Source organism: Abramis brama (genome assembly GCF_963993115.1).
Source record: "Abramis brama genome assembly, chromosome: 14".
Lineage (NCBI taxonomy): Eukaryota > Metazoa > Chordata > Actinopteri > Cypriniformes > Leuciscidae > Abramis > Abramis brama.
This window is the reverse complement of record NC_139976.1, coordinates 19,825,376-19,840,379: the sequence shown is the minus strand read 5'-3', so window position 1 is coordinate 19,840,379 and position 15,004 is coordinate 19,825,376. Positions and strand designations below refer to the sequence as shown.

At 42.9% G+C, this 15,004-nt stretch overlaps 1 protein-coding gene across 7 annotated transcripts in view; it reads left to right on the top strand.

The window, feature by feature from the left end:
* The window catches only part of mpp3b (MAGUK p55 scaffold protein 3b), a 56,369-nt gene extending 41,365 nt beyond the window's left edge, over positions 1-15,004 (top strand). For 2 of the 7 annotated variants that reach the window (XM_084134306.1, XM_084134307.1), the window contains exons 12-20: positions 675-695; positions 1,292-1,333; positions 2,462-2,533; positions 2,841-3,002; positions 3,146-3,226; positions 3,433-3,526; positions 3,837-3,945; positions 10,148-10,276; positions 14,104-15,004. In XM_084134306.1, the coding sequence (XP_083990432.1) occupies positions 675-695; positions 1,292-1,333; positions 2,462-2,533; positions 2,841-3,002; positions 3,146-3,226; positions 3,433-3,526; positions 3,837-3,945; positions 10,148-10,276; positions 14,104-14,283 (890 nt within the window). In that variant the 3' untranslated portion in view covers positions 14,284-15,004. The remainder of the gene's footprint in view (positions 1-674; positions 696-1,291; positions 1,334-2,461; positions 2,534-2,840; positions 3,003-3,145; positions 3,227-3,432; positions 3,527-3,836; positions 3,946-10,147; positions 10,277-14,103) is intronic. The other 5 variants (XM_084134309.1, XM_084134310.1, XM_084134311.1 and 2 more) reach the window with 3 other exon arrangements.

Here is a 15,004-nt window from a genome sequence, read left to right as displayed (position 1 = left end):
TGGCATTTCTTTGCCATTGGCTCGTTTTATATACTCGAAGATGATAGGCTTTCTAAGCGAAACCCCATTCGTCGTCATCCGACGTAACTCGGAGTGACTACGAAAGGGAAACAGTGTTATTTGCAAGAAAAAAAATTTGTTTATGTTCAGACGCTTTCAAATGTTTAAAATGTTTGTATCGATTCAGGTTCACAAGCTCTCAATTCGATTCCATTTTTGATTTTATCCATTTAAGCTTTATAATGTTCATTTTGCGTACATATTTTTTATCTGCTAATGCTGTAATTTATACAGGCCAGTCCTTTTAACAGTACATTTAAAAAACAGTGCATAGTTCATTCGTTTCTGGAATGGGACTATGCTGGTTGAGCTCTATGTTTTTGATTCACACAAAAAATCATAAGACTCATAAGAGTCACAATGGTATCTCATCACATTCAGTACTCAATTCACATCTCACCCCATCTGCAAGAAGTGCTGTACAATTCACTGAAAACGTTTGTAGGATTTTAAGAATATATATCGGCATAGGTTAAATGAAGGGTTAGAATTTATACTTTTGACCAGGCCTATCAGAATTGACAATACTAGTTGCAATATTCTATATTCATTTGCTTTTCATACTTGTTCATGTTACAGCAATTGTGTTTGTTTCCTCATTCTGCTTACCCGAGGTGAACAATCTTGTGAAAAAGGTAGGTGATTTTGACAAAATGTCATTAAATATGAAATGTTAAAAGGTAACACTTTATTTTACAGTGTCCTTGTTACACACTTGTAGCCTACTTAGTATAGTAGTTAGAGTAAATTTAAAAAAAGCAACTAAACATAAACCTAAGCCCCTAGTAAGTACAAGTTGTTAATTAGTTCAAATTACTCTAAAGTATTACTTTTTTGTGTGTAATTAATTACACTGCAACCATGACACCTTAAAATAAAGTGTAACCTAATGAAATCCAAATATTTATAAATTCTTCTCAAATTCATTCTTAAGTCTGTAAAATGGTATGACGGGTATTAGTTACTAACTTATAATCATGGCTAGTCCATGAAAATAACTACAAGACTCAACATCTGAATACCCAGTACAGATACTGAAATCACTGCGCTCAGTGCTTGCTGCTTCATTTTGCTGTTGTGGTTCTCTTTGCCTCTCCAATAACTCTGACCTTTGAGTTTCTGACCTACAAAATGTCCTTGTAAAATGTATATATCCCGTCACCCCACTGATTGTCCTCTCCTTCCTGTACCCTTTCATCTGTTGTGTTCTCCTGACCCACCCACCCTCCAGAGGACTGTGACAGTGAGGGCAGTGTCAGTGGACAGCACGTAGGTGAGAGATGTACCCTACACACTGAAATGCATTCCATATGGCTTTGGCTCTGGATGATGCTTTGTTGTGTGGTGTTGTGTGGTGTTAATCACTTTAAATATCATCTGGGTTCATTGTGAGTTCTTCGGTGCACTTCACCACAGCAATCAAGCGCTTGGCACATCCTATGACCCCAGCCATTGGTCACATCTTGACAACCCGCTGCTCCGCTGCTAGCTTTGGACTAGCAAGTTTTAGTCTCAATGGTTTTTAGTGTGTGCTTTTTGCTATAGAGGAAGATTTTTCAGTGCTTACTCTTTGTGGCTCTTACTACTTAAAGGGACAGTTTACCCAAAAATGAAAATTCTGTCATCTTCATGTTGTTCAGTTGAGCCTGAATGCCTTTCTTACTTCTGTGGAAGTAATGTGGAAGAATATGCTTGCTGTTTTTGCCCCCAAGGATTCTGAAGTCATATGGTACGTATCTGTGAGAAACATGTCATGATATACACACATATATATAATATAAATATATAGCAATTATTATAATCTACCCCTTTGCTGTAGATCTCATGTCTCAATTGCACTTTCACATATTCAAATTTCAATGATTTGTCATGTCACTTTGACATAAAACCTGACACATTGCGTCTAAAGGCACCATATTTGCACGCAATGGTGCTTTTTTGTCATTTTGGATTTTGATTGCCCCAGTCCCTATCCACTTTTTTCTTTTTATGGAAAAAAGCAGCCAGTACGTTCTTCAGCATTTCTGTTTTATTGTTCCATTTCCGCCACATAAGAAAAAAAGTCATAATTATGGCAGTTGAAGTTATGAGATAAAAAGACATAATTATGAGATAAAAATACAATTATGACAAACATTTTGAGAATAATTTCAACTTATCTCATATTTATGATTTACCAAAGCATGTATTTTTTTCTTTTGTGATGGAAATGGGCTTCCATAGGGAAAAAAAACAATTTGAAACATTTATTTTTGGATGAACTATTCATTTAAGCACAGGTGCACTGCTATAGCCAGGGAACTATTGCTTTGGGCTAATGGCTCACACAGGCTTTGGCATGGCTGATAGCTCATGATAGTCTTTATAGAATTATACTGGATGTGTGATGGTCTAACATTAGTTGTAGTTTCTCCAAAGTGTAAGGCGGTGGCACCGTCCTGTGGCCAGGCCTTTTCCTGGGAGTTTTACTCAGGTACCACGTTTATTTCATACTTGTAAGGTAAATGGATGCATTGCTGCTTTAACTTATTCAGGGCATATTAAATTGTACAAAGCAGATGAACAGCGTGCTGCTATTTGACCCTGAGATGCAGCTGTGACATAAAATCAGCTGCAGTGTGAGAGACGTGATATTTTTAGTCTGGAGGATGCACCTCTTTCCACCCTTGTCTTTTTGTCTGATCTTTAATGTATCAATTCTGTCATGTCTATTTCTGATCTTCGTTTTTAGATGTTCTTTTCCTATTTTGATCTATTGGAAAATCTCTCTGCTCTCACAGCTGGTCTTAGGAGAAGCTTCAGGCTAAGCCGCAAGGATCATCAGGGTTTTACCAAAGAGTCTCATTCAGCGGAGTCTGCAGAGAATGAGTTCCTCATATATGAAGAGGTGACCCTACATCAGATGAGACCTCAGGATAAACCAAGACTTGTGGTGCTGATAGGTAAGATTTGAGGGATTTCAGAGCAATCTAAATGACCAAATCTTTGCATGTCTTCAGAATGTAATTTCCTTTGGGGGTTCTCTCTCTCTCTCTCTCTCTCTCTCTCTCTCTCTCTCTCTCTCTCTCTCTCTCTCTCTCTCCAGGATCTCTTGGTGCTCGGATCAATGAGCTGAAGCAGAAGGTGATTGCTGAGAATCCTCATCGGTACGGTGTCGCTGTACCACGTGAGTTTACTCTTTCGATTAGTTCTACATTAGAGACTGTGGCTGATACATTAGAAGCTGAATCAAAGTAGAACTTGTTCTTGCTTCAGTTTGATGGCCTGAAGTTAAAGAACTTCTAATCTCAATAACTACATGTCATATTGCAAATTCATATATGTGACATTAACTGAAATGATTGTATACTTTGTATAATCATTTTCTAACAGACACAACAAGATCCAGAAAGAGCCATGAGAAGGAGGGCGTAGAATACCACTTCATCTCCAAGCAGGCCTTTGAGGCTGACATACAATCTAATAAGTATGTTATATGAAATAGTTTTAATATGTTGGATGCATTTTTGGTCAGTATTGTAACACATCTTTGTGACATTTTGTTAAGGGCATAGTTCACCCAAAAGCTTGGAATACTTTGGCTACCATCTATCGTAACTGCATGAAACGTTTCTTATGTGTTCTGAGAAAGAAAGTCATACAGGTTTGGAACGGCGAGCATGAGTAAACAATGAGAGAATTGTCATTTTTCTGTGAACTATCCCTTTGATAAGTGTTATAAAATTAAATTTTACTGGCGTTTTAATTGATGACAAATGCATATTGTGTATGTCCAGGTTTATTGAACATGGTGAATATAAGAATAACCAATATGGGACAAGTCTGGAGTCAATCCGGAGTGTCCTGGCGAGAAATAAAGTGTGTCTGGTAGATGTTCAACCTGAGGTAAATGTAGCGTTCTCTTATTTTTACTATTTTACTATTTCAGTTTTTTATTATTTGCTTTTCTCTGTATTTCTGATCCTCAGATCTTGTGATATGTTGCTATTTTGCCAATTATGCTATTTTAAAGTCTCCTAATTTTCTTTTGGAGTTTTCCTACAACAGCATCAAAGGTCAAAAAACAGTTTAATTTTCTCATAATATACATTGCACATCACCACATTGTTCAATGATTTTCTAACGAATCGATGGATGAATCACTCTCTCTAAATCCCTCCTTTCCGTGATCTATTCTGCTCTGATTGGCCAAATGGCACAGTCTGTTGTGACTGGTCTACCGCATACAGCGCCTGTTGGAAACAAAAACGACCATTACCATAATAACTTCAGCTCCGTCCTGAGGCTTCATACAGCTCAGCGATTGTAAACTAAAGACAGTAATGATGATGTCGATTTTACCATATCAATCCGAGCGAGACTCGAGAGTCCGAAGATGAAACATTGGAAGAACTAGTTATTCAACCTTAACCTCCATTGCAAGGACGACTTGAGCAGGATGTTTCTTAGTGAAACGCTACTCATTTTGAGGTACATTTATAAGATAATTCCTCAGCATTAACAAGAGTATTTCCATCAACAAACCGATGTGAATTTATTGTGGTGCACATGCGGGAACTGTGTCAATAACAGCGCATAACTTAAATTAGACGAGCACTAACGTGAATGACTAATGTAACATAAATGTTTGTAAAACAAATCTTGCTCCATCCTTTATCTTTACTCAAAGTAGTAAGAACGACAGACCATCTGCATTAATAGACACAGTTTTAGGTAATAGTGGCCCTCAGATGTTTAGCAGAAGTATTTCAGTAAGACAGTGATAATGTGTGTTCCCTATCGTCCGGTCACTACGATGTACGTAGGAGATCAGCGAGAGCTTCCGCCAGGCAAAACCCGACGGGTCTCTCGCTCCTCAGCGTGTCGTGTGTGCACCTCTCGCTCCTCTCTAGGTGTGCAGTCTCCTTGTCCTTGGAGAGAGAGCCTCCCGAGCCGAGCCCCTGTGTTCCACCTCGCTGCCCCACTCCGGGTACGCCTATGGTCCCTTTGGTCCCGCTTGTACGGTCTCTGCGAGCCTGGTTAGCGTTCCTCAGTCTGTCTCGCTGGCTCATTCGGACCATCAGGCTCGGCTATGCGATTCAGTTCGCCCGGTATCCCCCCAAGTTTCGGGCCATCCACTCCACTACAGTGAGAGCAGCCGATGCCCATGTCTTGCGCGCGGAGATCGCGGTCCTACTGGCGAAGTACGCGATAGAGCCGGTCCCTCCAGCCGATATGAGGTCAGGACACTACAGTCCCTACTTCATTGTACCCAAGAAAGGTGGTGGGTTACGACCGATCTTGGATCTGCGAGTTTTGAATTGGAGCCTTCACAAGCTACCGTTCAAAATGCTCACGCAGAGACGCATTTTCGAATGCATCCATCCCCGAGATTGGTTTGCAGTGGTCGACCTAGTGGACGCGTACTTTCATGTCTCGATTCTCCCTCGAAACAGGCCGTTTCTGCGCTTTGCGTTCGAGGGTTGAGCATATCAGTACAAGGTCCTGCCCTTCGGGCTGTCCCTGTCTCCCCGTGCACTCCCCCAGCACTCACCGGTTGGCAATCACACCGGAGTGCCACCAGACCTTCAGTCCGTGGTCAGACTTTCCCTGGTGCTTCGAGCACTTCAGGATGCTCCCTTTGAGCCTTTGCAGTCAGCAGACTTAAAGCTTCTCTCCTTGAAGACTTTGCTGCTGATTGCACTGGCCTCGATCAAGAGGGTAGGGGACCTGCAAGCATTTTCGGTCGACGAATCGTGCCTAGAGTGACAACCATGTTGTACTGAGACCCCTCCCTGGCTATGTGCCCAAGGCTCCTACCTCTCCCTTTAGAGATCAGGTAGTGAACCTGCAAGCGCTGCCCCTGGAGGAGGCAGACCCAGCCCTGGCTTTGCTCTGTCCCGTTCGCGCTCTGCGTATGTACATGGACAGAACTCAAAGCGTCAGGACCTCAGACCAGCTCTTTGTCTGTTACGGAGGCCAGCAGAAGGGAAAGGCTGTCTCCAAGCAGAGGATGGCCCACTGGATAGTGGATGCCATCGCCTTGGCTTACCAAGCTCAAGGTGTGCCCTGCCCGCTCAGGTTGCATGCACACTCCACGAGAGGCGTTGCATCCTCCTGGGCGCTGGCATGTGGCTCCTCGCTAACAGATATTTGTAGGGCTGCGGGCTAGGCGACACCTAACACGTTTGCTAGATACTATAGTCTACGTGTAGAGCCCGTGTCCTCCCATGTTCTTACCCTAAACGGGTAGAAGCACTGTGAGTACCGGCTCTGTCGGCTTGCTGCACCCTACTGTGCATCCTTATTGCTCCAGAGTCAAACCTGTTGAGTCCTCCAACACCCTCGGCCCGGACATGGCGGAGCATCCGGTGCCAGGCCTTTATCCGCTGAATCCTTGAGAACCGGGTCTAGGCTGGGTCCCATATGATTGACCCTACGGGGATCCCATGTGTGTATATTCTCCACGGCTGCTCCTAAACGGAAGCTCGTGTCTTTCCCTTGGGCTAAGTCACCCACTATTCATATGCAGTATAACCCTCGGGTTAGTCCCATATGTGTATTCCCACATAACTCTCCTTAAGAATGTGGCTCCCACAGCCACATTAATCTCACTGTATGGGTTATCACGGAACAACAGTGACAGATACTCTCGGTGTAAGCCCTCTCCTATCGTCCTTCCAGGCAAGAAGTTGTGGAGGCTTACACAGGGCACTGGATGGGGTGCAGCAGCTGTGGCACTTTGGTAGGGATTCCTATTCGTCGATCACCACGACGTACGTTGACGATAGGGAACGTCTCGGTTACATATGGTAACCCTCGTTCCCTGAGGGAGGGAACGGAGACGTACGTCCCGTCGACACATCTGCTGCGACCCGCCGGGGCTCACCGGCTCGGCTCCTCAGCAAAAAACTCAAGTGCAATCGCATCAGCTACTCGTTAAATACCCGCGCTACGAGGCTGCACAGCTGATGCAAATGATTGCACGCCAATATGCATTGGGTTGTTTAGTTTCACTCGAAGTAGACTGGCCTCTCTAGCGAGATTCCTATTCGTCGATCACCACGACGTACGTCTCCGTTCCCTCCCTCAGGGAACGAGGGTTACCATATGTAACCGAGATGTTACCCGGTTACCCGGTTACCCGGAGACCTACACAATATAAAATACAAAACTATCTATTCTGAACACCGGTAGAAAATACATCAATAAATATTCATACTTACAGTTTGTGATTCTGAGGAGCAAGCTGGTCCAGATAAACTGGGTACTGACCCATCTTTCAAGAGCAAGCGTTTTTCGAATCCTGCGTTGAACTCTGAGATTTAAAGGATTAGTTCACCTCAAAATGAAAATCTCCTGATAATTTACTCACCCCAATGCCATCCATGATGTCCATGTCTTTCTTTCTTCAGTGGAATAGAAATTACGTTTTTTGAGGAAAACATTTCAGGATTTTTCTACACACAACGGAGTTCAGTGGCAACCAGAATATTAAAGTTCAAATCAATGCAGTTTCAAAGGGCTTTGAAGTGCTTCAAAGGGCTCTGCACAATCCCAGCTGAGGAATGGGGTCTTATCTAGTGAAATGATTGGTCATTTTCTAAAAAAAATTACAATTTATATACTTTTTAACCACAATTGTTCGTCTTGTGCTGGTCTGCGATGCGCCACGCATTGCGTCATCACGTTGGAAAGGTCACATGTCACGTAATCTATCTAAGTTATTTGTCTGTGTACTCCGGTTCAAAAAGGTAGGGAAGGGCGAAAAATTCCATCTCATTTTCTTTTCCAATTTCAAAATCGCCCGACATCTTTTTATTTATTTATTATTATTATTATTTTCTTCTTTTTTTTCGTAACCTTTCCAACGTGATGATGTAATACGTGGCGCGTCGCAGACCAGCACAAGACGAACAATTGTAGTTAAAAAGTATATACATTTTAATTTTTTTAGAAAATGACAGATCGTTTCGCTGGATAAGACCCTTATTTCTCGACTGGAATCGTGCAGAGCCCTTTGAAGCATTTCAAAGCCCTTTGAAACTGCATTGATTTGAACTCCGTTGTGTGTAGAAAAATCCTGAAATGTTTTCCCCAAAAAACTTAATTTATTTTCCACTGAAGAAAGAAAGACATGGACATCTTGGATGGCATTGGGGTGAGTAAATTATCAGGAAATTTTCATTTTGAGGTGAACTAATCCTTTAAGAAGCAGTCATCAGTAAAATGACATTTGAGGGCTATGTGTAACAACGTACACACTGCGGGTGGACAACGTACAATATAGGCGGGCATTTTGCAATAGTGACGTAGAACCGTAAAGCAGTTGGATTCGAAACACAAACAACTCGTAAAGGTGGTTCAGAGTCGATTCTTTCTTTTGGGAGACAATAACTTTATTTATCTTGCACTTTTGACTTTACAACTTTGCAGAACGTTTACATTCACAAACAGCTATATTACACACTGAATGAAAGGGAATATTCGAAAAACCATAATAGGGGCACTTTAAGGTGCTTAGCAACCAAGTTGCCTATGGTGGGCTCTAACCATCTGGGGTGGTTATCACCATCTTACCACTTCCAAAGTGTCCACTAGATTCTTTAGTGCTTCCCTTCCTTAGCTGTGCAGCATCAAGACTCCTCTCCCAAGTTACTCTTTGCAGTAATAAGGTTTATTAGCGGCCGGGAGTCAATTCAGACACAGCAACTCTAAGACCAGAAAAATACACACAAATTTATATCTTGCAGGTTATGTTAAAAAATAACCAAGTTACACGCGGTTTGCACGAGCTGAACAGTTTCTTAAATTTGATTGGTTATACTCATCTGGGCTGACACTGGCAGCTGACACCTAACTGGTAGAGTTCTCAACGGGCCTGAAAATTAGAACCCGACCTGACCCGGCCCATGGCTTTTAAAGCCCAGACCTGATGTAACCCGACACATCAACATGAATTATCTGCTCGAACCCGGCCCGACGCCGCCGTATATATATTTAAACTTTAAATATATAAAAACCCTGTTTTTTTCTGTCATATTTCATCAGCACCTTGCATTTTGAGCATTGCACATAACCTGTAGAATTTCCATCAGAATCCAGCACCACTCCAAACACTTTCCAGACCTCTGATTTTCCCACTCCTGTAGTAGCGACGGTGAATTCACCTGCGGCAAGTTTACTTTTCACCAACTCCATCTTCTTCTCCAGGCTAAAGGCGTGCACGCAGCGGCGTCAGGTCTGCCCCCGCCCCTCTCCATGATGCACGTTGCACGCAGCAGCCAGACTTTCTTTACGGTGAACAGCAGCGATGATTAATAAATGGTTTTTTTTTTTTTTTTTTTTTTCACTGAGCGGAAAAGATTAAGCCCGAGGTCCGACCCGACCCGAGTCATTTGCTTATATTTTCGACCTGAACCCGGCCCGAACCCGCGGATCCCGTCGGGTTTGTCGGGCCGACCCGACCCTTTGAGAACTCTACTTCCTGGTGTCAAACAATGATGTCTAGACTATTTAATCAAATCAGATTTGATCAAATAGACAATTTAATCAAAATGACATATTTAAACATTTTTTTCTGTGAAAATAATTTCTTCATGGCTTAAAATAGCTTGAATTTAACTCTACACCCTTGCTTCATGTAGTATACGCCAAACCATGAACATGCAAATTAGCTTTTTAGTGATTTTAAGAAGGGATGTGATTTTTCTGTATACATACAGATTTCCGTACCTGAAAAGTATGACCCACGTGAATGCGTAAATCCTCACGTAAATTGCATAATGCATTTGTATTGTATTGAAAAGAATAGCTTTGATATTTTGAAAAATAACTCCCTGTTCCATGGGAAAAAGTCATGTGGTTTAGGGGTAGATTATTGTATAATATTCAGATTTGTAAGTCACTTTGGATAAAACTGTTTGCTAATAAATAAATGTAAGTGTAAATGGTGATCTCTTCCACAGTGGTAAGGTTTCTGCTCAACCTTATCTGAATTTTAATCTACAACTTCTGTTATCAGCAGAGACTCTGGTCTTGATTTTTGCCGAGCACATAATTGAAAACCCATGCTATCATTTTTATTTCCTTTTACTGTAATGCTCAGGCTCTGAAAATCCTCCGTACGGCAGAGTTTAAGCCCTATGTGATCTTTGTAAAGCCACGCATCCCTGAGATTCGTCGGCAACGGAGCTCTCCCACATCACCAGGAAGGGGTGACAATGGACACATCACGGTGAGACTGATTTATATCACCATACTACCCAAATGGTGCTTGTCAATCTCAGTCATTCAACTCTTAAATTGTACACAGTTGACAAAAACGTTTTGGGTTACTTGACTGTAACCCTGTTCCCTGAAAAAGCAGGAATGAGAAGCTGTGCTTGATTTAAGCGCTATGGGAAAACATCTTTGTTTGACCGGTTGTGAACACGTGTAGCAAACATGCCAAGAATTTGCCACTGATGATGACGTCATCGGAATGCACACGTCAGAGGCTATAAATAGAGGTATATTTGTCTAAAGAACATCCTGGACAGGCCCCCAGTGCGGCAATAAAGTGCAGCATCTTTTTCCTGCTTTTTTTAGTGAACAGGATTACAGTCAAGTAACCTCAGACGTTGCCTTTCAAAAGCTACTCTCAATGCTGCACTTGATTTAAGCACTATGGGAACTAGAATAATTATAATAACGGAATACCAACGTCGCCGCACTGTACCCCTCAAGATTGTGTAGTTTGTGCGCACAAACACGAGTAGGGCCTCGGACATGAACTTGGGATATCGACTCATGGACATGTAAGCCCAGAGTAACATGAACATCCAAGCTATAAAATCGAATAAATGTGTGCGGAGAGTACCAGCCTGCTGCATCACATACTTGCTGCAAGGGGGTGTCTCTTGCTAAAGCCCTGGAAGATGCAACCCCCCCTGGTAGAATGAGCCGTAACACCTAGAGGCAAAGCTTGACCGTGCATCATAGGCTAGAGCAATAGCATCCCTTACCCAATGTGACATAGTCTGCTTTGTGGCGGCCACCCCCCAGTTACAGTTTTACTCCGACGGGTGGTCTCAGTTGCCTAGCGAGGTAGGGAGCTCTAGCACTGGGCCATGGCGTCCAGACCCAGGGGGGCTAGAGGAGTCAGTGAGCAGTAAAGGGGACATTGTTTCTTTTGAAGCGAAGAGGACCACCTCTGCTTCATAAAATCTTTCCCAGATCTGACTGACCACATCGGAATGGAGCTTCCAATCCCCATGTATGACCTCCTGTCTGGACACTAAATCTGCTCCCACATTCATGCTTCCGGGAACCATTTGTTCAAGCAGCATGAACGCAGTCTGTCCTGGCAATTAATGTAAACAATTACCGCCGTGTTGTCCACCTGCATCAGGACATGGTAGCCCCTAAACTTCCGGAGGAAGTATTTCAGGGCCAGAAATACAGTCAACAATTGAAGGCAATTGATGTACAAATCAAGATGGCAGCCTCTTTTGACCCCTTGGGCTGGACAGCCATCTAAGACCGCACCCCAGCCCGTCAGGGAAGCATTTGTCGTTAGCATACTGCGACAACAACATGCACCTAGAGTGGGACTCGCGGTGAGGAACCGGGGTCTGAGTCACATAGAGAGGGGACAAAGCCTGCAGCATGTAACCCTTACCATACAAATGGATTTTAGAAATGGCACGAAGCACTCGGCGTGTGCCCTTACTCTTATTTGCCTTCTGAGCCACAGCTGAAACAGTCTCATGTGCAGAAGGCCCAAAGGTATCACAGTGGACAAAGCTGCCATAAGACCTAAAACTCTTTGAAAGTGTTGTAAAGTAATTTCCTGACCTAGCCTATTATCGCTCAGGTTAAGATGGACTTGACGCATACGGGGGGCAGCTGTGCCCACATGGTGACCGAGTCCCATACAACCATTAAATACGTTGTCCTCTGGGCAGGAGAACAATGCTCTTCTTGGCATTGAATCTCGACCTCAGAGATACAAGATGAGTGAGGATGACATCAGATGACGAAGCGCAAGTTCTTGAGACTGGGCCAAAATCAGTCAGTCGTCTGTGTAATTTAAAATATGTATGCCTTGGAGTCGCAACTGAGCCAAAGCCTACATCCATGCATTTTGTGTATGTGCGGGATGACAAGGCTAGGCCGAATAGAAGAACCCGATATTGGTAAGCTTCGCCCCCGAAAGCAAACTTCCTGTGTTGTGGAATTTCTAAATGAAAATTGAGGTCAATAGTGACAAACCAATCTTTGTGTTGAATTTGAGACGCATATCATTTTGACTGTCAACATTTTTAACATGATGAACAGACTGCGAAGGTCTAGAATTGGTGACGTGGAATGTGGAGGACGATGCACAAACTGTATTCCTTTTCCTACGGTTCTCAATACCCAAGCAGATATGTTTGGCAGTAGTTTCCATGCTGCCATCTTCTGCGAAAGGAGCACCAATTTTGATGCAACGTCTGGTGACGCAATGATGGGGGAAGGTTAAATATCCTGTGTCCTGGAAAACGGCAGGAAGCAACCAAATATTTAACATTTCTCTGGAAATTGCTGCCCCACGAAACACAGAAGGTGGCAGGGATGGAACAGCGGTGCAATGAGGGTGTCGGGAAGGACTTAGTATATTTTTACATGCCCCATCTCGCGGGGCTTTTTTTCCCTAGCAGGTCAGCTTGGTGTGCCTGCCATGGTGTGCAGAGTGGCACCAGCATGACCCAATGACATCCCTACCACCGTGAATATTGTTCTGCACGGCTTGGTGGGGAGAGCTGACTTTTTAAGTGACGATGAGCTCTCAGGAGAGAAAACCCACGAGCGTCTCTTCCAGCTGGGGCATCATCGTATAACCATGTGCCCTTGCATCCACAATAGTTGAATAAGTCGACGTCGAGTGCACAAAGATGTGAACAATCAGGTTTCCCCCATGAAATTTGGGTAAGTCGTCATGAAGGTCCTTGAAGAAGGGGAGAGAGCGTTGCTGAGGCCCCTCCCCCTGGCCACCGTACAGAAATCTGCTCTAACTTCGAGTGCTTGCTCTTTCTCCTGTGGCCAGTCTAGCTGTAATTTGGCCACTGCATGAGTGACCACCTCGGGTAACTGCTCATGTGTTTCATCACCGTGGGAGTAGTGCTCAGAGGTGGCGTTCTCAAAGTCCATCTCCAGATGGCTATTTCGAACAGCCAGACAAGATATTAATACAAGCATCTAACTTTTCAAATCAGATAAGTATTAAATAATTTCTCATAATTAAATGCAGCCAAATATCAACCAGACAAGTAAAAACGGTCTGGATGTAAGGCTGAATATAGTTATTTTCATATTAGAGCAGTTTCAACAAAGAATCATGAAATCATAGCTTGCAAACACACACAATTTCTTTGAATGCGATCATAGGAACAAGAGAGAATGGGAATCTCCCGTCTACTCAATTCCCTTATTTACATATATTTACATATATTATTTACATATATAGTGGACCGGTTATCTGTGCGCGAGATCCGAGCCACTAGATTCTTTATTGACAAGAGAACCCACGTCCTCAGCCCGCTCTTGAAGAAGCGCCGTCTTCAGCAGCGGACGAGAGCATGTCGCGATCCTGAGAGAGAACGAGAGAAAGAGAAGGACCCGTCACCCTCTCCTCAGCCAGATCAACTCGCGACATGATTCTCTTTTCTTTTTGTTTTCAGAGAAAGAGGAAGAGAGTGAGAAAAGTCTTTTTCCTGCTTGACAAAACTAACTCCTAGCAAAAGGAATAGTTTGAGAACAGATTTGAATAGCACAGACAGCACACAATGCGGTTCTGAAGACAAAGGAAACCAATGAGCGCACCTGTCACGTCTATTTACAGCCTCTGACGTGCTCATTCCGATGACGTCATCATCATAGGTTATTTAAGCCAAATTCTTGGTGTGTTTGCCACATGTTCACAACCAGTCAAACAAAGATGTTTTCCCATAGCGCTTAAATGAAGCGCAGCATTGAGAGTAGCTTTTAAAAGGTTTTTTTTTTTTTTTTTCTATACCTCTTTCTCTCTCACATTGTGAAAAGGATGAAGACCTGCAGGAAATGAGGCAGTCAGCCGAGCAGATGGACCAGCAATATGGCCATCTAGTGGACAGGGTCCTAGTAAAGGAGGACTCTGCCAGCGCCTGTGTAGAGCTGAGGAATATTCTGGAACGACTTGAGAGGGAGCCGCAGTGGGTGCCTGTCAGCTGGGTCCGATCATGATCCTCCCTCCCTCCTTCCTTAAATTTAAACACTCGCATATGGTGTATTGAAAACATAGACCTCTCTGCCTCTTTCTGAGTCTACTGTCTGCCAGTTTCTGTTTCATCCTGTTTGACATAAGTAATATAAAGCAAAATAAAAGTGCCGTCTGAATTGTTGAAAGTGCGCTACTAAGATTTCTGTTGATAAGATTTTGCATGAAAGTACCGTAGCATTGACAAGAAATGTTTAACTATTAGCTGAAAGAATTAATGTTCTGTCGAAAAATAATGGTTGTCCTTATTTCTGTCGAGTGAGCTGCACAAATAAACATCAAATGAGGACAGGACCACTTGAATGAGAGGACAACACTGACTCAGGTTTACTCACTGTGTCAAAGGCTGGTTTCTGCCAGGCAAACCGTCTAGTGTGAAAGTCTATTGTTTTATCTTCATCTTATGCTGACTGTGTATGTTTAGTCAAATGTAAATGGGAATGATGTAAAATAGCATACTGTATATTTGCAAAAGTGTTTATACCTGTGTAAAATAAAATTTCGTATTTGGTCACAGCCTGTCATAATTTGGTTGTAATTGTCAATGTTTTTGTATAAAACTGATGACTGTTGATGTCTGTGTAGTTCATTTGGCATGTCAATGTTTTTAGGGCCATACAGTACCGTTATGAATGTGTACCATTTTTGAATGTGAATTGTTATAATAAAAATAAAGACTGCATCTCT